This window comes from Eurosta solidaginis, chromosome 2 (genome assembly GCF_040869045.1).
Source record: "Eurosta solidaginis isolate ZX-2024a chromosome 2, ASM4086904v1, whole genome shotgun sequence".
In the NCBI taxonomy this organism is placed as follows: Eukaryota; Metazoa; Arthropoda; class Insecta; order Diptera; family Tephritidae; genus Eurosta; species Eurosta solidaginis.
This window is the reverse complement of record NC_090320.1, coordinates 26,814,357-26,836,634: the sequence shown is the minus strand read 5'-3', so window position 1 is coordinate 26,836,634 and position 22,278 is coordinate 26,814,357. Positions and strand designations below refer to the sequence as shown.

Sequence of the window (22,278 nt, the reverse complement as noted above, 5' to 3'; positions counted from 1 at the left end):
GATCTGGAGTCGTTGGACCCAGAGCCAGGATATCAATACCCCTGGGAGCATACCCGAGCATTTTTCAAGCGGAGGTATTCGCCATAAGCCAGTGCGCGGACCTGAACCTTCAGCGGAAATACTCCAATGAGAAAATTGCCATACTCAGTGACAGCCAGGCCGCCCTTAAGGCCATCTCGGCATTTGAAATAAAATCAGCACTAGTCCTTGAGTGCGTGGAAAAGCTGAATCAACTAGGAGCACACAATGAACTACTGCTGGCCTGGGTTCCTGGCCACAGGGGAGTCGAGGGAAACGAGCATGCGGACAGCCTGGCCAGAGTAGCAGCAAAGATACGACCTATTGGTCCTGAGCCATTCCTGCCAGTAGGCCCACAGGAAATTAGGGGACATCTATTAGCAGAAGAAAAGGAAAAGAGGGAAGAACACTGGCGTAATATGCCAGGCCTGAGACAATCTAAGCTACTGTTAGGGGGTTACTGCACAACTCGATACAGGGCATTTATAGGCCTCTCGAAAAATAACCTAAGAATTCTAACAGCTATTCTTACAGGACGCTGTAGACTGAACAGCCACATGCAAAAGCTGGGTATAATATCGAACAACACATGCCGATTTTGTGATCGATCAGCGGAGACGGCGGACCATATCCTCCTGGAGTGTGATGCAATCTCAAGACGTAGAGCTAAGTTTATGGGCTCACCATGGCCAGAGCATTCTCACATCAAATCCCTCAAGCCAGGTGAACTGCTAGGGTTCATCAGTGATGTCGGCTTGGATGAGGTGTTGTGAAGCAGATGAGGGCACAATAGACCAATGGTCGCAGTGCGATCCTCAATTAATTATCTATCTATCTCTCTGTTCTCTATGAAGCTGCGTCACGAGAGGTTGACAAACGAAATTTTTCTTTATGCGGTAGTTACTCACGAACGTACGTACCAAAAACGTGTCAGCTGACACGACCATCTTATGAGTGTGCAATGTAAACGAAAACTCACCGACGTGCAACGCCCGTGCGTACGTACGATCGATCTCTCACATTGTAAACTTTACCAAGTAGCGCAACTAACAGCTGATCGCTCAAAATTTGCACACCCACACAAACATCACTAATGGCCATATTACGGAAATCTTAGGGAAATTGAAGTTAAATTTGTAAACAGACATAAAATGTTATAATTTTGGAATATATAGTATCTAGGACACCTTAATTGCAGTAATTGAAAGAAAATGTTTGCTTATTCTCAAGTATTTAATTATTTTTCCTAAATTTATCTTTAATATTGATGCAATGATTGATCCAATGCAACTCTGGCCTTCCTACTGTTCTTCATTCCACCCCATTCGAGTGCCTATTTTCACGGCCTGCGAGTGCCTTCCACTCTATTCGCAACATAACCTCGAATTAAGCTGCCAAACTATATAGTAAACAATGATCTCTCACTAAACCATTGTTTACTATATAGTTTATATAGTAAACAATGATCTCTCACTAAACCATTGTTTACTATATAGTTTGGCAGCTTAAGTAGAGGTTATGTTGCGAATAGAGTGGAAGGCAGTGGACTAGGCAGCCGAATGTCATATAATGAAGGAATGGTGCTCGGAGTTTTTTCAAAGTTAAAAAAAAAAAATGATAAAAGCTTTAATAAAAATAAAACTAATGTTTTAATAACAACAAAAACGCCTTATATATTTTATGTACATAAATTGGTAAGGATTATCTCACTTTAAACTTTGAGTTAAATAATCTAAAGTTTTTGTTTGAAACTGAGTCGAGAACTGTGCGTGTGAATGTGCGAATTTTCACCCATCAGCTGTTAGTTGCGCTACTTGGTAAAATTTACAATGCACTAGACTGAGTTGCCTAGTAGAATTGTGTGCGCTAATTTTTGACCGTTTGCAGTTTTATGCAAAAACACCTAATTAAATTTGAAAAATTGTGGAAATAATACGAATTAATTATGTAAAAGTGCAGATTATAAATATGTAATCTATTTATATTGATTTAATATTAATTCCAGCCTTTTACAACATCAAAAATTGAATTGGAAAAAGTTCATGTTTCCATAAGTATGCATGCAAAGTGGTCAATGGCAACAGTGCTTATCTGTAAACAACACACACAAATATGTTATGTACATGTACACAGCCACACACATTGATTACTACGGGCTTGCGGGTTCGGTCAAACGTGTTTAGTACGACAAACGTCCGTACGTACGGCACAGGTCGGTGGGTAATTGCCGCTTTAGCGTTCGCACATTTGAACGTTTTTTCTCATCTAATATTCACCCATATTATTGTCATTGTCGTCGTCGTCACTGAACGACGACGTGTTAAATTCGGTATTGCCATCGTCGTTTTCGATAACTATTGACGACTACCGACACATGTTTGGTATTGGTCATGTTTTTTAAGGGTCAATTAATGGTGACTTATAAACATATAACCATAACCAGATAAAACAGCTGATCGAAACTACCTTATGGAAATCAATGTAATCGATTAATGGTGCCATACCATACTGCTAACGCCATAACCATACCATAGCCAACCAATTGGTTTTTGGTTTCTCGCCATATCCATAGCCAAAAATATTTGAGTTGGTGAATTTAATAACTTTTTGCAGATTTTATTCATTGTTTTGGATACGTTATGACTAAGAGACTTATTTTTGGTGGAATATGTTTGTAATTTATTGCGTTTTCCTCATTTTTATGAAATTTTTACGATTTTTAGGTTAAAACACCATTAATCGATCACATTGGAGATGGTTATGGATATGGGTATGTTTACGACTATGGCGTTAGGGTTAAGGAAGTTTAATCAGCCCTTAAATCTGTATCCGTGGTCGCCGTTTCATTGGAACAAGAGGATATAGTTTAGAGTTGTGCTTTTTCGTTCTTTTCAGAGATTCGAATCTTTCGTTATTTTTCTGATGAACGAACAAGTTGTTCTTTTTGTTCATCTGTTCTTTTCTTTTTTCAAGCAAATTTGTTCACTGCTGCTCGCACCCGCGAAAAACGCCAACAAGTATAGATGGGGGTGTGTATGCAGCAATGCTTTGTGTCGGTATATTTAAATTTCCTATGAATAAATAAGTTAATATATATATGTATAATTAACTTCAAAAAAAGTTACAAATTTCGGAAGATCCAGGAAATTGTAAGAGTATAGACACAAATTGTAAATATGAACTTTTCAAGTTTAATAAATGTAATAATTAGTTTCTTACAAAACATGTCTTGTGCCACACACAAAGATGGCCACACATATCTGTCATCATCGACATTCGTGCTCACTGTGAATTTCTGCGTATGTATGTATGAATTTACAATGTTCGCGAACGAGAAAAGAGAAATAATAACATTAGATAAAACGAACTAAAAGGACAAATGAACTAAAAGAACAAATAGAACCGAAATCGAAGATCTAGTTCACATGTTCAGCTGAGCGACCCGGTCAATTCAACAAGTTCAGAACGAAACGACCCAACTCTAATATAGTTGATCAGCCGTTGTTTTTGCTGAAAGCGTAGAATGACATTTATGTCAGCCTAATAAAATCATCAATGTACTGTGGCCAATATTTTGGATTATTTGAACAAAGCTAAAAACATAGTGTACAAGTACAAGTGTGTTGACTTATCTGTCAAGCATTCTGACAGGCACTCGCTGGATTCGGAATGACAGCGAATTCAAAATGGATACCATTACCGAATGCTCCGAATGATTGAAAAATTGAAAAAGTCCATACGATTGGTAGTCAAAAATGTTGTCGTTGAGACTAAAAATGCGACTCTAGACCTGAGATTTCCATCAGGTGAGCGAGGCTGTTTGTAGTTTTGACGTTTATCGCTTAGTGAACACACTTGGTATAGGTACACTATGGCTAAAAATGGCAAAAAGATTACAAGAATATATGAAATATACGCTAAAAGAATTGGAATCCTACACCAAACAGGAGGGCTCTTGCGTACGCAAAGTAAACAGTAACCTACATTTGTCATTGCGTCCGTATTGTGTGGCCGATTTCAAACATGCGCTCCATTCTGATATAATGCGTAGAAAAGTAGGCTACTATGATGTAAATCTACATGGGATTGTGCTAGATATTAAGAATATCAAAGTGCTGGGTACAGCGGCAGTCATGCGAGCAGACGACCCGCGCTTGCACCTGGATGTCAATGCTGATTGCTATGTATTCCAACCAGTTGCTCGAGCAATATTGAGCGGTGTGGTAAAACACGTTGGGAACCATCATATCGGTGTGATTATCTATCGAGTTTTCAATGTAAGCATACGATTAGCAGGGAAGCTAAATAAAGAACAAATCAAAATGGATGATACAGTGCAATTTCGTATAAAGAATTTTAATCTACAAAATGTATTTCCCTACATTGAAGGTGATCTTGTGACGGAGAATGGAGATACAATTTTGGTAAGTGATTTGCATACACTTATCTTATCAATATCTAATATTAATTTCTTTCAGGATAAGTTCATTAAAATCGAACCAGGAAGTGGCGATAGTAATCACGACTCAGGCATTGAAGAGCGCGAAAACCATAATTTAGATCAACTTGAGACATCAGTTAAAGAAGAACGCACAGCTGAATATGAAGAAACATTTAATGCATTTTCAAAATCAAGTAAGAAAAAAGGGAAAGATAGCGCGACTAAACGAAAACAAAAAGTCAGCTTAAACGAAATTTCTCTCATGGACCCACCAATAATCAAAGTAGAATCAGACGAAGAAGATAAAGACAAGAATGCCGCGAGTGAAAACACCATAAATAATTACACAAGCGTTAGCGCTATGGCTCAAAGTAAAAAAAGAAAATAAAACGAGAATTAATAAATGATGTCGAAATCAAAGAGGAAACCGAATTAGAGAGTCCGGTGAAAACTAAGAAAAGAAAGCATATAACATAAAAAACTGAAATGTAAAAAAAAAAAAAAAAAATCAGTAAAATCAGGAAGCTTAATACTTTTAAACAAATCTAAAATGTAAATAAATCTAGAATCTAATTTAAGCAATATACACACATTTCAATGGCAGAGTAATAGATTGCAATTGCAATATTCCACCTGCTTACTTTGAAACGCGAAATGTTTTTGCTATTGTTGTATACTATCTAAACACTTTTAACAGTGATGCTGGTAATAAGATGCCCTCTATAGGTACATTTTAGCATATAATTCAGTTAAGGAAGGATCCGATAACAGTGTGGGATAAGCCGCTGAACTTTGCTTTTTAATATACGACAAAATTCTGTATCTCCTAAAGGGCCTTCTAAAAACTCTTTGAGTTGTCTTTGTCATCACAACCAGCACATACTTTGGTGAATTTTGTTGATTTTCGCTTATTGAAAATTGTCTAATATAAAATCTCAAATTAAGAGAGATGGGATTGAACTACCGGATTCAACTTTAAGATTGATCTTCCACTTAGGCAACGATATCTACAGCTCGACTATTGTAATTACAGCTGAAATTTTAAAAATTGTTTGGCTGTATTTCAGCTTTTAAAACAATAACTAGAAGATAGTGTTATATATATGTATCGTTAGTTTAATTCACAAAGCCTCATCCAACAATTTTAAAATTTTAGAGAAGGAAAAAACATTTTACCTACTCATTGATTGCATGTAGATATGTTCTTTCAAAAGTAGTATAACTCCGTTGTACTAACAGTTTAAATTTTAACTGTGGGGTTTTTTTTTTCAATATATCATACCAAAATCTGTGAAAATTATGTTGGTTAGGGCCTTTGTTAATTAAGTTAAAATTACTTAAACTTTGAACTGAATATGTGTACACGTAAATTACTTTAAATAAGAAAGTTTAGGGCATTTTGTTTAATTATGAATGTAAACGTTCGTTGCAAAAATATCTAAGTACGTTTTTATTAGGTTGTTACAATAAGAGCTTTTAAATAAGTAATGTGTTATTTCTGTATTTTGGTATATAACATCTATGAGTAGTTTAATGTAATGATCAAGAGTCGATCGAATATAAAATTTATCCATAGAATAACACTTCTATCATTGAGGGTAGCAACGCTAACTACAAATACCTTTTATGGAACAGATAAGCAAGAAGAGTGGCACTGCTACAACAACAACAACAACAAAAGTGGGTCCGCCTCCCCAGCGGGTTAGGGGGTCAGAAGATACCCGCGGTAGGTATGCCTGTCGTAAGAGGCGACTAAAATACCAGATTCAAGGGGCCGAGTAGCGCAACCTTTCAGGTTGCCAGCGCAATATATAGCTTCTCCAAACCCAATTGTCAACCTCACCTATCCGCGGCGAATCGTGTTTCACTAACAGACGAGGCTCTGGCGACCACAAGATCCCCATGGAACTAGGAGGTGGGTGGCCTAAAACGTCCAATGTGGTCCGTTTAGTATCTTAATGGCGCTATTTCCCGGAGCGTACCAGGTCAATATCCAGAAAAAAGGCTATCAACATCGGCAAAACTCCCATAGCTTTCATGGAGTCCCCTTATCGATACAAAAAGAAGAAATATACCACCACAAGGTCGAGCCCTGTCAGGGACTGCATGATCCCACTCCACTTCACGATGCCAGCGCAATATATAGCTTTTCCAAACCCAATTGTTAACCTCACCTATCCGCGGCGAATCCTGTTTCACTAACAGACGAGGCTCTGGCGACCCTAAGCTCCTCATGGAACTTGAGGGTGGGGAGGGAGTTCCTGGCCTGAAGGTTTAATGTGGCCATATAAATCGTTCCCGAGATGATCGGGCTATCACCTTAATCGTGATGTGTTACCGGAGCGTACCGGATCTGTATCCGGCAAAGGATCATCACATCGATAACACTCCCCAAAGCCTTTGAAGAGTAACCTTATCGCTACAACAACAACAACAAGAGTGGGTCCGCAGATTTCTTGAGTAAAAAAAGATCTTGTGGGCAGGTGTCTGCACCGCGCGGTAGGCAATTCATATATGGCAAAGGAGGACTGTCATCAGTAAATACTCAAAATCTTCAAAGAGGGATTTTGGTTCGGAAAGTACTGCTTTGCTTATATATTCTCCAAAAAGCACTTGGAGACAATAGTCCCACACAATGCGAAGGAAAACGGGAGAAATCAGCCATCGTCCTGCACGCCACGTTGAAGGTGCTCAATCATCACCCATAGAGCAAGTGTGAAGTCTTTCCACGAAGTTTTTATTGGTCCATGCTTTATTCATTCAAAAGATACACTAACATTACGATTTAATAATCAAATAGTCCGTAAAATCAAATTATGAAGGTGTAATACCACAGTGGTCTGACGATAAAGAAACGAGTTGAACTTTCTTGGAACTACTTTATCAAGTAACCGTCTAACGGTTTATGCGGTCAAAAAAGCTCCCAAATGCTTATTTGCTTCATTGCATTGCGCCAAATGGAAACACGAAGTGCGCTCACATTGGTCCCCCAAGCGAGCGCACGCCTTCCTTTTCACCTGCCGAAAAGAATACCATCTAGACCCGATCGTTTTCATTCATAACATGACCTATCCAGCGCAGCCGTGATTTAATTCGCAGTGTTGTTGTTTGACATATGTATGTATGCGTAAAGCTCGTACAATTTATCACTAAATATTTTTTTGTTACTCACCGTCGCCAACGTACAGGGGGCCGTAAATGTTTCTCCAATAGGATGCGCCAGTACTGTTCTTTTCAAATGAAATACACCACTTAACATTTTAATAATCAGAACTGAAAAAATTTAATCATCAGTCAAGTAGTTCTAGTTCTCATACAAATTTTTGGTTCCCACTCACAAAATCACTCAAAATCATATTGACAGTGCTGTGCGAAATTATAACAGCAACCAAGGCAAATCAAAGAAGGTAGAACTGACAACTGAAATAATTTTTTTTTGTATTTTTTGTTTTTTTGTTAATGTCGCAAAAGTTATTAATATGGATTCTTTGGACTACGAGAGAGAGTTGTTTGAAAAGTTATTGGACCTTTTGTTTCCCTGCAGCAATAACACTCGCCTAAATCTAACAGACATATTCTTGCACTTACAACAATTTGAAATTATTTGCGTTGACTAGCATCAGAATACGGGACAAATGCAACAAAACAGAACACTTGTAATTGATCAAAAGTAGCAGCAAATCATCCAATCAGTAATACTAAAACTCTGAGGGACACAACAAATTAAATGGGGTTACAGATCGATGAGCTTTGCAACAAAATAAACGGCTATCTCCCTGATCTCTCCAGTTCTTTCACCTCGCGAACCTGACATTATCACCGACTAAAGCATCGGCGACCTTATTTACAAAATCGACGTCTCAAATGTCGACCATTTTGAACATCCGCGTCAATGGCACTACGCTACCGACTGTCTTACACTTGAGTGTGACGGTCGATCAGGATCTACATTTTGGTGAGCATGCAGCCGCAATTGTACTCAAAATCCATAGTCGTAATAAAATCCTCAAATCTCTTGCTGGCAGTACTTGGGGAGAAGATAAAGAAACGCTCATTACCACTTACAAAGCAATTGGTCGGACGATTGCATGCTACGCGTTCCCGATATGGTCGCCAAGCCTAAAGACTACTCACTGGAAGAAGCTACAGGCCTGCCAAAATACTACCCTCAGAACCGCCACGGGTTGCCTTTTATGTCCCCAGAACACCATCTACATAACGAGGCGAGAGTACTCCACATCGGGGAAAGAAATGCAATGCATCTGATTGTTGAGCCAACACCGTCCAGGGGCTTAAGGAGTCATCTCCGTAAGCATTATGAGGAAATACGGCACCTGAGAAAACAGCCGTATGAAGCCAAAAACACAAGCAGGTCCTCAGTGAACCCCCCAAACAGGCGTTGGACCTCTATGTCGGAATTGGCAAGTAAATCCTGTACTTAAAGAACAATACCCCAAACTTGCAGAGGAACGCACACTCCCTAGGGAAACGCGAGTAACTCTAGCTCAACTTCGATCTGGATACTGTAACAGGTTAAACTTACCTATCCAGAATCAACCCCGACATACAGAATGTATGTCCTGCTTGCAATGTGTCCCCACATGACACCAACCATCTCTTCAATTGTAATGTGGAACCAACGCCTCTAACACCCCTCTCATTATGGTCCACCCCTGTTGAAACAGCAAGTTTCCTTGGACGCCCGTTAGAGGATACTGATGACAATTTGTGATCGGTCACACCTATTGGATGGGGCGAAGCACTGCTACAACAACAACAACTAAAACTCTGAAAAGCCAGGCTCCGATGATGCGCCAAAGCTTATAGTCGTTTCTCGTACTTTTCTGATGAGCCCGTTGCGTGCGCCAACGAACTAAGCGCTCCTAGAATGGATTTTGTGGCGAATATAAGCATTTCTAACATCACTATGCTATTAGTAAATAAACACAACGACAGTAAGCCATTTACACTCATACATAGAAGGCAACGAAGAATATTCCACACACATAACCAGCAGCTTGAACCGAAGAGATTATTTCACATACACAAAGAGCAAAGAAGAGAGAGAAACAATCACACATCACGTTATCATCAGCTAAGAGCAGAAGCTATTATTCACACATACACGCGCATATATGTAGTTAGAAGAAAAACATAAACTACAGATATACATACATGTATATAGCTAAATAACCAAGTATGAGATACATGTGCTAGAAGGCATGTTCGTGAAAAGTCTAGACCATAGATTAATGGATTTGCGACTCTTTATTTCGAGAAAACGCTGTCAAAATGCACATTTTTGCCACTCCAAACAAAAATGAATAGATCTGAATATGGGGATTTTTGACATACATTTCAGCGATTTTATAGTTTCAGTCATTTAATAAAATGATAGTTGAAAAATATTAATTTCTTTAAACTTATTTTACAATAATATGACTAGTTAGAGTTAAATATAAACAAATCTAAGTAAAATTTACATTTAGATTAAATTAATTGCTGATTTTTGATAGCCTTGTAAGTACTTATTATTGTAAAAAATTTAATGAGCTGATAGGCCTTAGTTAAATAAAACACAATATTTAAAGTTGTGTTTTAGTTTTACTTCGTCGATATTTCGATTTCAGTCTGAAATCATCTTCAGGACTGTCAAACACAAATAGAACTCCTAAGACAAAAAAAGAGGGAATCGGAAAAAATGAAAACAGAGATTTCTCATATACTTGACTTGCATCACTCAAAAAAGTTTTTCGACAGTGAAAATGTACTGCTGGACAAACTTACCAACAATATCAAAAAGACACAAACCAACAAGTACGAAAAACTAAGATAAAAAGAAATGGAAAAATTAAATATTAGGGTAGTCCCACAATGGTTTCGAAACCTAACACCGATAGAAATCCCACAGTGGCTATTATCCCTTGGCCCAAAATACGCCCTTGCGTCCGATAATGAGAAGTTTCCATTGTTTAAGTTTATAGCAGACGGGGAGAACATCATACAAACTGTAAAAGATAGAGATATGCAAGAAATAGCCAGAAATAATTTCACGACACTAATACAGGATCACTTAAAGAAAAAGACGACTTCATTCCGAGACAAATTTATATGCCAAACCTTAGAAGACACAAAACGGTTCCTCAAACAAAACAAACAGTTAATCATACTTAATGCCGACAAGGGCAATGTTACGGTTGTCATGGACAAAAAAGGATACGACTCAAAAATACAGACGGTAGTCAACGACATCTCTACCTACAGGGTTTTAAAACGCGATCCGACTAACAAATTACAGGAGAAAAAAAATGAATTAGTACAACGAATGTTCAACAATGGCAATATAGATGCCCAAGAAAAGAAATTTCTACTATGTAAAAACGCAAACACACCGAGAATTTACGGATTACCAAAAATCCACAAAGAAAATATACCTGTACGGCCTATATGCTCCTCGATTGACTCCCCGTCATACAATTTATGTAAATATGTCGTGAAAATTCTTGAAAAAGTTACTATGTCGTCCAAGTATAATGTTAAGGACTCGGCAGAATTTAAAAACAAAGTGGGGGGCACGTACATATATGATGATGAATGCTTGGTGTCCTTCGACGTAGTCTCCCTGTTCCCAAGCATTCCAGTTGATGTGGCCTTGGAAATCATTTCTTCAAAGTGGGATGAAATAAAAGAGTACACAACGTTAACAAGGGAACTTTTTTTAACGATTGTCAAATTTTGTATAAAGGAGAATAGATATTTCAAATACAATGAAAAGATATATGAACAACGGACAGGAATGCCCATGGGTTCCCCAGCCTCCCCGGTCATAGCAGACATCGTCATGGAAGAGCTGCTAACAAGATTTGAGATGGAAGCCAAATGTAAACCACGCCTACTAACTAAATATGTAGATGATTTATTTGCGATTGTCAAAACGGATGAAGTAGAGAATATGCTGAAGGAACTCAACAGCTACAACAAGAACATCAGATTTACAGTGGAGGTCGAAAAAGACGGTCAACTACCATACCTTGACACGCTAATAAACACGCACAACAATAAAATATATTTTGACTGGTACAAAAAACCCACAGCTTCGGGAAGATTAATCAACTACAACTCACACCATGAAATGAAAACAATTTTAAATACAGCCAAAAACTTCATCAGTAGGGTACTCACTATTAGCGACAGAATATACCATGGAAAGAATATTGCGATTATAAAGAAAACTCTAGAAGAAAATGAATTCCCCAGTAATCTCATCAACAAACTCATACGAAATTTCAAAATTAGAACCTCTAATGATGAGGTAACACGTGAAACGAAAAGTAAAATATACAAGTCTATAGTATATGTTCCAGGAATATCGGAGAGAATAAAGACATCGCAATTATATGATAAAGAGAAAATTACACTAGCGTTCACATATAACAATACGTTACGACAGGTTTACAGCAATACTAAGGACAGAATCTCGAAAGATGAGAAATACAACATCATTTATAAAATTCCATGCAACGGTGACGGGTCCCACTTATGCGATAAGGTATATGTGGGGACAACCAAATTAAAGCTAAAGACAAGGATTTCCGGTCATAAGTCCAATATAAAGCTTAGAAACAATGCTTCGGACAATAAGACGGCCTTGACAGCGCATTGTAAGGATACTGGTCACTATCCTGACTTCAAAAATGTTTCTATTTTGGATATTGAGAAATATTATAATAAGCGTTTTACTTTGGAAATGCTCCATATTATGAGCACACCTAATGATAAGAGAATGAATTTTAAAAGCGACACCGACCAATGTGCATATGCATATCGACATCTATTGCTGAAACAACAACAAAATGCAGTGCAAGCTTCACGGTGCTCAGCAAATTTAAACAACGTCCAGCCAACATCCCGCTAAAAATCTATCCAATGACAACAACTTAACACCATAGTTATGGCTCATGCATTTTTTTCTGTCTTATTGTTCTTTGTCCTATGTATTATTGTTATTGCAAAAATTTGTTTACACTTGCGGTATTTTCTATTGTTTACTTTCTTTCTTATGCTTTATTATACTTAATTTTTGAACATCTGATCAGTCGATCAAACATAGTCATATGTGTAAGTTCCTTTATTATATACCTATATGCAAAATAGAATATTATTCTAATAGTCCTTTTTTCTATTTGTGTTTGACAGTCCTGAAGATGATTTCAGACTGAAATCGAAATATCGACGAAGTAAAACTAAAACACAACTTTAAATATTGTGTTTTATTTAACTAAGGCCTATCAGCTCATTAAATTTTTTACAATGATTAAATTAATTATTAAAATATTGTAACGCATTTAACTCACAGTGAAAACCAAATATTGTTTTGAAATTCGAGTAAATCGGACCTAGGATGTAATAGTTAACATCATTTAGTGGATAGGGCTTATCTTACATATCTGACGTTCCAGGTTCTGTGGTAAAAACGGACTGAGACTTCATATTTACAAAACCTGTTTTTAGTGATAACTTTTAAATGGGAAATAATATTTACTCTCCGCCTTCGAACTAATAATATTTACACTAAAACAAGTATTTTTATATTTTTCCCCATAATTTTTGAACGCATTTCTACAGTTGTAGGTCAAACTAAAGTTTACCGAAATTTTTGACCCGTTTTTCATTTTAGCTGGCACATTTTTTGTTCGGGCACCCGCTTCGGCTAGCGCGAGGGATTTATCTGTGATTGTTGCCAGCACAAATGTGAGATAAACCCCTCGTGAGAGCGTAAAGAAATGTTTCGTATCAAGTCATCTTTGGTGTAGATCGTAGGAGAAATAGGGGAGCGAGGCTAACTGAGAGTATAAAAGCAGCGCGATGTAAGAGATAATCGATCAGTTTGATTTAAATACGCTATTAGTGAAGTACATCGAGTAAATGCCTAAAAAATAACGAAAAACGGCTCTTATTATATCTATCCTCTTTGGTTCAACGGGCATATTTTTTCTTCATTTGACGTAAGAATTATTAGGCGCTTTCAGGCAACGCAGCTGTTTCTGAATCGTTGAGTGAACGCACCGTTGAGTATTTTTGATGCGCTCAACGGTTTGGACTTTACGTCAAATTACTGAGCATAATAATTTTTTGCTATATTCGTTCAATGTCTCTATTCGGCTGTCTGACAGTTCTTTGACATTTTTTTTTTCATATGTATACATATATGTCCGACCCAAAAATGTCCGCTAAAAACGTTGTCGATAACAGTTTGTTTTTTTTTTTTTTTGTTTTTTCAAAAAAGGGTATACATGAAAATTTTACAATCAAATGAAAATTTTTTTAGTAGGTCGTGAAAAAAACCTTAAAAATCAAAGTCAAAAAAATTAAATTTCGCAGGCTCGAAAATTATTTTTTTTGGGTATGCGTAGTGGAACTTTTTTTCCTGAGCCCAAATCCTATTGAAAAATCGATGGCGCGATATCGGTTAACAAATCGCCCTAGTCTAATCTACATACATTATTTAACAGTCACTAAAATTTTTGTCATAGAGTAATATTTAAATCACAGTAGCGTATTAGCACCGGAACAAATTTTCGTTTTCAGCCGCGCACTTCCAACCCTCAGGACGATCGGGTGATGATTTTAACAAAATCCCCTTTATTATCACTTTTTCTCTCGAAATAAGCGCAGCATTATATTTTTTTGTTAAAAGCCGGGTGTACTGGAACTGTAAAGATATAGCTTATCTTGCTAAGTACAAGCTACGGCAAAAACATTTAGCATATTCGGTTTCAATAACAAAATATGCCATTGTCAGTGCTGTACCTTTTCACAATCATGATTGTCATGTATAAGAACGGGAGCTGTATTTGTAATCACTACTTTAAACCTTCCGGAACGGCAACATCTGTTATACTTTTCGTTGTGACCTTTCGTAATAAATATATTGTACAAAACTTGTGTCCAACAATAAATATAAATTTATTATTACTAAAAAAGAATTTGATTCTTACATTGCATTTACATTCACATAATCACCATACATTACAATACAATAAATAAATAATTTTAATTTCTAATTTGATTTATTTATTTATTTTTTATACGCATAAATATAGCGCGTTTTGTATTTCAAAATCCTTACATACAAATATTTTGTAATGCAATAATAATAATAATAATACGTAATAATACCACGTAAAGATAATATATTACAGCATAATAAATATATATATTTTAAACTTTATTTATTTATTTTATTATTGATAAATAAAAAGCCAACTATGTAGTTTACTTAGCCCGTAGCAGAGTTCGAGAAAAAATTATGCGCTAATAAAAAAAAAACAACATTTCTTTCAGTGTAGCTAGTTTTAGTATAAATATTAGGGTGGAGCGCATAACACTTTCTTCTTAATCGCTGTACCCACATCGCAAGAAATAAAAAAACCAAACAAAAAAAAACTCAAGAAAAAAATTCGTTTGTCAGTTTGTATCCTCCTCTCATACGTTTTTTGCGACCTTTTTTTAGGCCCGGTTTTTCAGAAGTTGGTTAAGCTAAGCTCAAATTAAGTTTGCTTAAACTCTAGTCAAATTTAAACTCCAGTTAAACTCAAAAATTGTCTCCAGTTAAACTACTGAGCAGTTTTTCAGTCACAGTTTAAGGCCGCCTTTGGGGTATGCTTTTTGAAAAAAAAATTCTCCAGCGAAATATATAGATATCTAGTTCCGGAAGTGATATCCAACATTAATAATTCTTAAACCATATAGTTCTCTAGTTGATATCCAACTTCATTCTCCAATCACAACGTCATTAATATTTTCCAATTATTATCCTAATTTCGAGAGATTTTGAGAAATGTACAGTTCTCAAATGTATATTCAACACATTTCTTCAGTTGATATCCTACATTCCATATCGAGCTGAGGTGGAGATGAAAAAAATCTGCAAGATGGTACCACCAAAACCAACAGCTGTTTATTGTGAGAAATAAACACCTGGTTGATAGCAGTAATGAAGCGTAATTAATCAAAAATAAATTATATATATTTTATTTTCGTGGAATCTTACATATGAGTCCAACCACAAGTTGGGAATTAAATGTTTCAACTTAAGTTATAACATTTTTTGCTTTATAACAAATTCCCTCTTTTGCTGAGTACGCTATGATTCTCGAGTTGAGCCGGTGTTTCGAACCAACCCTTGAGATTTTAGAAGTATGTCTAGTTATCAACATGTGCTCTAACGGTATTCAAGCCCAAATGTTTGTTGGGTATATTCGACGCCATTTCGAACGAACGCAAATAACTGATAGGTTAACTAGAGTTTAACCCTGCCAGATCGGCCGCTTAAGCTCAGCTTAAACTTCAGTTAAAGTATACTGAAAAACTGCAGAGTAAGTTTAAGCCTAGTTTAACTGACAAACTGAGTTGAACTTGTACTGAAAAACCGGGCCTTAAAGATATTTTAGCAAACGTGCACAGGGGAGCCCTGGGCTCTATTCGCTAACTGTGAGTTTTAAAGTGTACACAAGAAATTGTGTAATCTTTGAAATTCTGATTCTGTAAAGCAAAACTGTGAACAAAAAAACTCACTGATAAAAGCTTCGTGAGTTTTCTTGGCAGCCAGTGTACACTATTCTGACATTCGAAACTCATCCGCACTGTTGCAGAATGACTTTTTTGTTTTCATGGCGTTTGATGAATATTTCCTCACTGACATAAGACTTTTACATTCAGCGCTCATTCAGCAAAACAATGTACACAATAATTTACAGAATCGCATGAAAATTTAAAGTGTAAATGTACATTTTTCAGTTTTTCACAGTTACGGAATTGACTCCCTGGTTTCGCAAAGTAAAGTAATATATGTGTGCCTAAAGGGATAATTAATGACTTATCTTGTTTTTTTTTTGTTTGTTTAAATGGTGACTTCATGGTGACTAATCCATAACCAGATAAAACAGCTGATCGAACGGCACCCCTAATCGATCATAATGGAGATGGTTATGGATATGGTTACGACTATGGCGTTAGGGTTAAACGACCAGTTAAACTTCCTTTGCTGAATAAATCGTGTCTTGCAGGGAAGTGACGCCGCTTCATAGAGAACAGAGAGATAAAGGAAATGTCGAAATTACTTGGGTGCTACTATTTTCAAAGAGGATAAATTAGATAAGAGACGTCACTCGTTACTCGTTTTCTCGATGTTTTCTAAGAGGTAGTCGTTGGTTTTTTTTTGGGCGAGATGTGCATAAAATGTCTTCTATACATTTTCAGGGGGAATTTGCGTTTATTTTTCCGACTGTATTTAATTAATTAATTAATTCTCTTTCCAAGAATCACAGTTGCACAAGGTGCCTACACCGCATGGATAAATGCGGGACAATTCAAAAATGTCTCTCTTAGAAAACATTCGGCATCAATTTTTTGATTTCCAGCGAGTTACTCGCCACTCGTAGCAGACTGGTGGCTCTTATTATATATATCCTCTTCGCCATTTTCCCACAAGAAATCAATACTTAATTTTTCTTGACCGTTATCTTATGATGTGGGTACCGCGCTTTAGCATTAAAAGGGCTAGGATGTGTAACGAGTGTTTTATTTTATAATCTTATGTCTTCTCAAATGTAGTGTAAAATAACATTTTTTTAAAATCACTTCACTCTGGTATTAAACAAGGCGAATTCAGTACCAGGTGTTGTTATCCCAATAGCTGATTGCTTCTTGATTATTTTCCATACAGCGCCTTGTATTTCAATATGTCAGGCAAGGCGAATTCAGTAAGGGGTGGTGTTATCCCAACAGCTGATTGCTTCTTCTTGGTTATTTTCCATATAACGTCGGGTACTATAATATGTCAGTTAATCGAAATCAATGAACATTTTCTTTTGACTTGACATTCTTCTGCACGGCGAATTGTTTGAATTAGCTTTGCCACCACCTGGTATGGATTCGCCTTGATGTCAGTTAATCGAAATCAATTAAAAATTTCTTTTGATTTGACATTCTTCTGTATGGCGAATTGGTTGAATTCGCTTTGCCACCACCTGGTATGGATTCGCCTTGGGTATTAAATTAGTCGCGCAGTTATGTTAGTATAGTTATTGGAGATATTATTTGTTTGCTGCTATCTGAACGAAAACATATTTTGAAAGGGTCGTTGAAATGTGGAATAGGGTGGTTCATAAAGACTAGAGTAATTTCCTTTAGCTTTCATCGCCGATGGATCTCCGATTTGAGGATTGGATAATAGCACATAAAGCAAGGCATTTCCCAACCATTATCAAATCGCAATCGCGAAGCACAAACTTACCTCCTACTCGAAGTTTTTGAAGTTTAGGGTTTGCAGGCCATCGATAAACTCCGCCTCCGCGTTTTTCGCCATTGTGCCGCACCCAGTATACTACGAACCACCGCCAATACAGTAAGGTTTTTTTTTAGCGATGAACGAAATCGGCGCTGCCAATAACTCGAGTTTAAGTGCGCCCATCAAACAATCAGCTAAAACCCCTAGCGAATATGAATTCAGCTAGTTTAGGCCAGAGATAAATTCCATTTGAGCACGTCCAATTTTCACTGGCATCACATTTTGCTATACTACAAGGCCACCTAGGCTAGGTAAGTTTATAGTACACATCTAGGCCCTCTGGTCCATTTTGATACCACTAAAAGAGTTAACGTCTTTCCTTTTTTAAACGTCTAAGAAGTTTAACCAATTTCTCCGCCTACGGTAGTGCTGAATGTGCTCGATACCAGCAGCACCGAGCTCCACTTAGCCGTCGGTGAAATGCTTTTTACCCTACTAAATAGGGATTATAGTCAGAGCAGGGCATCCGCACAGAAAGTTATTAAACCCTGCACATTGTCTATCCGTGATTGATTGCCTGCAGTTTATTGCTACCTTCGATGAAGTAATTCTGCATTGAAGAGTCTTGATCGTTGCTTGACTGTCAGAGTAAATGGCAAAGAAAGTGCACATCGGAAGCCTCTTAAAGGTCTTGAAAAGAAAAGCATGAAGTCGATCCGTTTTGTGTGCGAATCTCGTTTCCCTTTGGGTATGACGACTGTCTTTGCCTAGGCACATAGATTTCAAATGGTGATATAGTTCTGCGACCATCTGAGGAGTAGTTAAATGCCCCCTTGAGGTTGGCAGCCGTTAATGGCTTCATAAAGAAAAGGGTATCCATTAAAACTCCCAACGTTTTGCCGCCAGATGCTGCCCAGCCGCCGTCAGACTCCTCTATGTAGCTCGAAGCCGTTAGGATTTTTGAGAGAACTTTGCTTTGCCTGTTGGCCTTGCGTCTATATTATCGCGTAAGTTTTTTTAAGAGTCCCTTTGGCCTTCTTGACTGTCTGTTTTTAGCCTTGTACAGCATCCTTGTTATTCTCGGTCCTCTAATTAATGTATATTGCCTTTATCTGCGGCCTACCGAGCCTTACCCCATCTACAGTTACAACTTCAAAGTTTTCTCTCCATCTATGCTTTTTCGTTTACGGACCACACTAGTAAAGTTACATTTTAAAAAGTTTTCTAAACTAATACAAAAGAAATCCACTAATATTAAATTTGCAAATCCATACGAATGAAATTTAGTACATATCTACATTGTACCGTTACTTAAGTAAAGATAGATAGTAAGTATTTACGAGTGGTTAGTTTGTGAGTATACCTAGTACTAGATATAGTTAGTTACATTAAGGATTCGTCGCAAGTGAGATCATCACTTCACACAGATATCTCTTGAATATGTACACGTTTCTTACCCGTCGTAGACGAAAGCGTACTCGACCCAGACGGTCTTAATATCCCAGCTTGTGTTTGGTGTTGGTGCAGTTGTGCTGGTTGCTGTAGTTGTTGTAACTGCTGCTGTTGCAGATGGTGTACGTTCTGAAATGATCTTGGTGGTGGTGGCGGCTCTGGTATATCATCATCATCCATAATATCTCTAGCTAAATCATCCGTGGACGCCTTAACTGCATCTTCAATATCCTTAAACGATAACTGATCTGATGATTGTACAGCATAATCGAATTGCATTGAAGTCAGACTACCACTTGGTATAGCGGCAAACGAGCTACGTCTACCAGGCATAGCCACCGTCTCTAGTATAGCTAAGTCGGGTGCACAGGGCACAGTGTGTGTACCACCGCCGCCGCTATAAGTAGCCATTTCAATACCACCACTGGAGCTACCCAGCTCTTGTAAGCATTGTATGTCACTCAAATTACCCCTACTGCCACCAAAAATAGGCATCTCCACGCTCATACTGTGCGTATGATGGTGTTTCGTTTTTAAAAGATCCAATGTGCTTGTAGAGGCACCACCACCACCACCACCGGGCCATTTCAATTCCAAATGTGCAGTTGTTGTATGTGTTACTGGCGTTAGGTCAACCAACAGCTTTTCTTTGCCACTTTTAGGTTTCTCATCATAATAGTTATATTCACCAAAGAGTACTGTACTTTTTCCCGAGATGCCATCGAAATGTACAAAACCATCATCATCCGCAGCGGCAGCGGCCAGAGCATTCAATTTGAGTATACTCGAGTTTTTGCTTGTATCTGGATCTTGTAGTTCCTCTTTTGTTTTAGCATCACGTGCACGCTTCTCACGCTGATGATAAATACCAGCAAAGATGAGTATATTGAGCGCGAGTAAAAAACAGCCAACCGCTATGGTCGCCACTAGGACAGTCGTGTAATCGGAGAATTGTTTACCATTAAAGCGTCGAAACATTTCCAAATTACCGATGAGTCCTGTCGAGGCAGTAGCTAAGTCTTTTTGTTGGCTGCCACCAGCACTACCTTCCACAGCTACTGAACGATTGTCCGATGATGGGAGACCAGGTTGTTGTGTGGAAGTGTTGTCCGCGACATTTGCATAGACAATGCCATCCGTATTGCATTCTGGAGAATGATGAGAGAAGAAAAAAGAAAATATGTATGACTAATATATCGACGTGTATTTTTATTAGAAAGGTAGCTAGGCAAGATAAGATTTAGGTGGCTGCTGCTTGGCAAAGATTGCACATGGTTTAGAAAGTTTAATGGAATACCGCAGAAATAAAGAAGTCCTCTCTTTACCCCAGCGGGTTAGGGGGTCAGAATATACACGCGGTAGGTATGCGTGTCGTAAGAGGCGACTAAAATACCAGATTCAAGGGGCTGTGTAGCGCAACCCTTTCAGGGTGCCAGCGCAATATATAGCTTCTCCAAACCCAATTGTCAACCTCACCTATTCGCGGCGAATCCTGTTTCACTAACAGACGAGGCTCTGGCGCCCCAATCTCCTCATAGAACTTGGGGGTGGGGAGGGATGGATGGTCTGAAGGTTTAATGTGGCCATATAAATTGTTCCCGAATTGGTCGGGCTAGCCCCTTAATGGTGCTGCGTTACCGGAGCGTACCGGATCTGTATCCGGCAAAGGACCATCACATCGATAACACTCCCCAAAGTCTTCGGGGAGAAACCTTATCGCTACAACAACAATAACAACAAAACCTATCTTTGCCAAGGTAAGGACAATGTTTCGTGTAAATAAAAATTATAGATTTATAGAAAAATATGCGTTAGGATTTACACTGCCATCAGAGTTTTGTTCTGTCTTCATCTCGATTACCACCACCTGTTGCAATCTGTCTTCCCGTAGAAAGTTTGATATTTTCTTTTCATTGAAAAATTGTGTGTGCGAATATTCTGGTCATTGGGAGTCCCAAAATTTAGATCTACGCCTGGAAATTGCGTCGCACTACAAGCGGATAAGTTCAGCAGTCTCCGCTGGTCGATCACAATACCCATACGCATTCGATCGTATTCCCAGTATATGCAAGCGGCTGTTGAATTTGTAATGCCCTCTAAAATAAAAACTTTTTAGAATTACCTGAATGTCTACAGCTATGCATATTATGCCAGTACTCTTAATAATTTGAGGACCAACTGACAAAAACGGCTCAGGCCCGATGGGACTTACAGTCGCAGAATCTCCTGCTAATCTCATTACCCTCATTCCTCCAGTGGCCCAGAATCCTGGCCAACAGTTAAGTATTAGGTGTTTTTAATTAATTTAATACGATCCCTCTATACATGACTGTCACTAAGTATGACAGTGATCTCATGAGAAAAATTCCTGGAGGTACTGAAATTCTGTCACTTTATCTTAAGACACCCTTTTCGAGCTATCTGCATACGAATTGGATGGGACGAAGCACTGCTTCAACAACAACAACAGAGCCCAAAAACTTCCTCAGACAATCCCTAGAGAATCATTCCAAACTCACTTTTCATAATCAGTAAAAAAAAATGGAATTGGTGCAGAGAGTAAAAACCACACGGCACTGCATTAAATTTGCGAAGAACGCTACTTTAAAGGGAGAAATAACTTAATTCTGCGAAACCGTCAAAACACGATCAAGTATTAGGTTGAACTGGCCGTTCCATGAGCACATCACATAGACTGAATGTGTCCGTAGTGTTAGTATTAGTACAAGAAAAAAAATATTTACTAGAGAATTCTTACGCCAGTTAATAATACGTAAAGAAAGCGGTTTCATAACGTTGTCCTCCAAACTAACTGTGAGAAGTTTAAGCCTTACTCGTCCCGTATTAGTGTTCTAATGCGAATTTATTTTCTGTAAAAGGTAAAGGTCGGGTTGACAGGATGTGCGTGGGACTGTTTGAACGTCCATTCGGGCTATACAAAGGCCCATTGTGAATGCGCTTGGTCAGTCCCGAATGAGGCTTATCCAGAACTCCAAAAGGAGTGAAAGATCAATTTCTTTTACCTCCGAGATGTTAGTAGAACAATATCCACGAAGTCTGAGTGGTTTTGCCTACA

The 22,278-nt window shown here is 37.9% G+C and overlaps 3 protein-coding genes across 7 annotated transcripts in view; 2 read left to right on the top strand and 1 right to left on the bottom strand.

Annotated features, from left to right (window-relative positions):
* The first annotated feature begins 1,869 nt into the window (after nt 1-1,869).
* Nucleotides 1,870-14,984, top strand: LOC137239432 (uncharacterized). The gene is made up of 3 exons (XM_067764736.1): nt 1,870-1,965; nt 2,024-2,072; nt 9,260-14,984. Exon 3 carries the CDS (start codon nt 10,302-10,304, stop codon nt 12,372-12,374), a length of 2,073 nt encoding a protein of 690 aa, XP_067620837.1. The 5' UTR covers nt 1,870-1,965; nt 2,024-2,072; nt 9,260-10,301; the 3' UTR covers nt 12,375-14,984.
* Nucleotides 3,853-5,020, top strand: LOC137239434 (DNA-directed RNA polymerase I subunit RPA43-like). The gene is made up of 2 exons (XM_067764740.1): nt 3,853-4,442; nt 4,497-5,020. Exons 1-2 carry the CDS (start codon nt 3,900-3,902, stop codon nt 4,845-4,847), a joined length of 894 nt encoding a protein of 297 aa, XP_067620841.1. The 5' UTR covers nt 3,853-3,899; the 3' UTR covers nt 4,848-5,020.
* Nucleotides 14,408-22,278, bottom strand: part of Nlg2 (Neuroligin 2) — a 179,402-nt gene continuing 171,531 nt past the window's right edge. For all 5 annotated transcript variants that reach the window (XM_067764725.1, XM_067764726.1, XM_067764724.1 and 2 more), the window contains one exon: nt 14,408-20,350. In XM_067764725.1, coding sequence (XP_067620826.1) covers nt 19,170-20,350 — 1,181 coding nt within the window. In that variant the 3' untranslated portion in view covers nt 14,408-19,169. The remainder of the gene's footprint in view (nt 20,351-22,278) is intronic.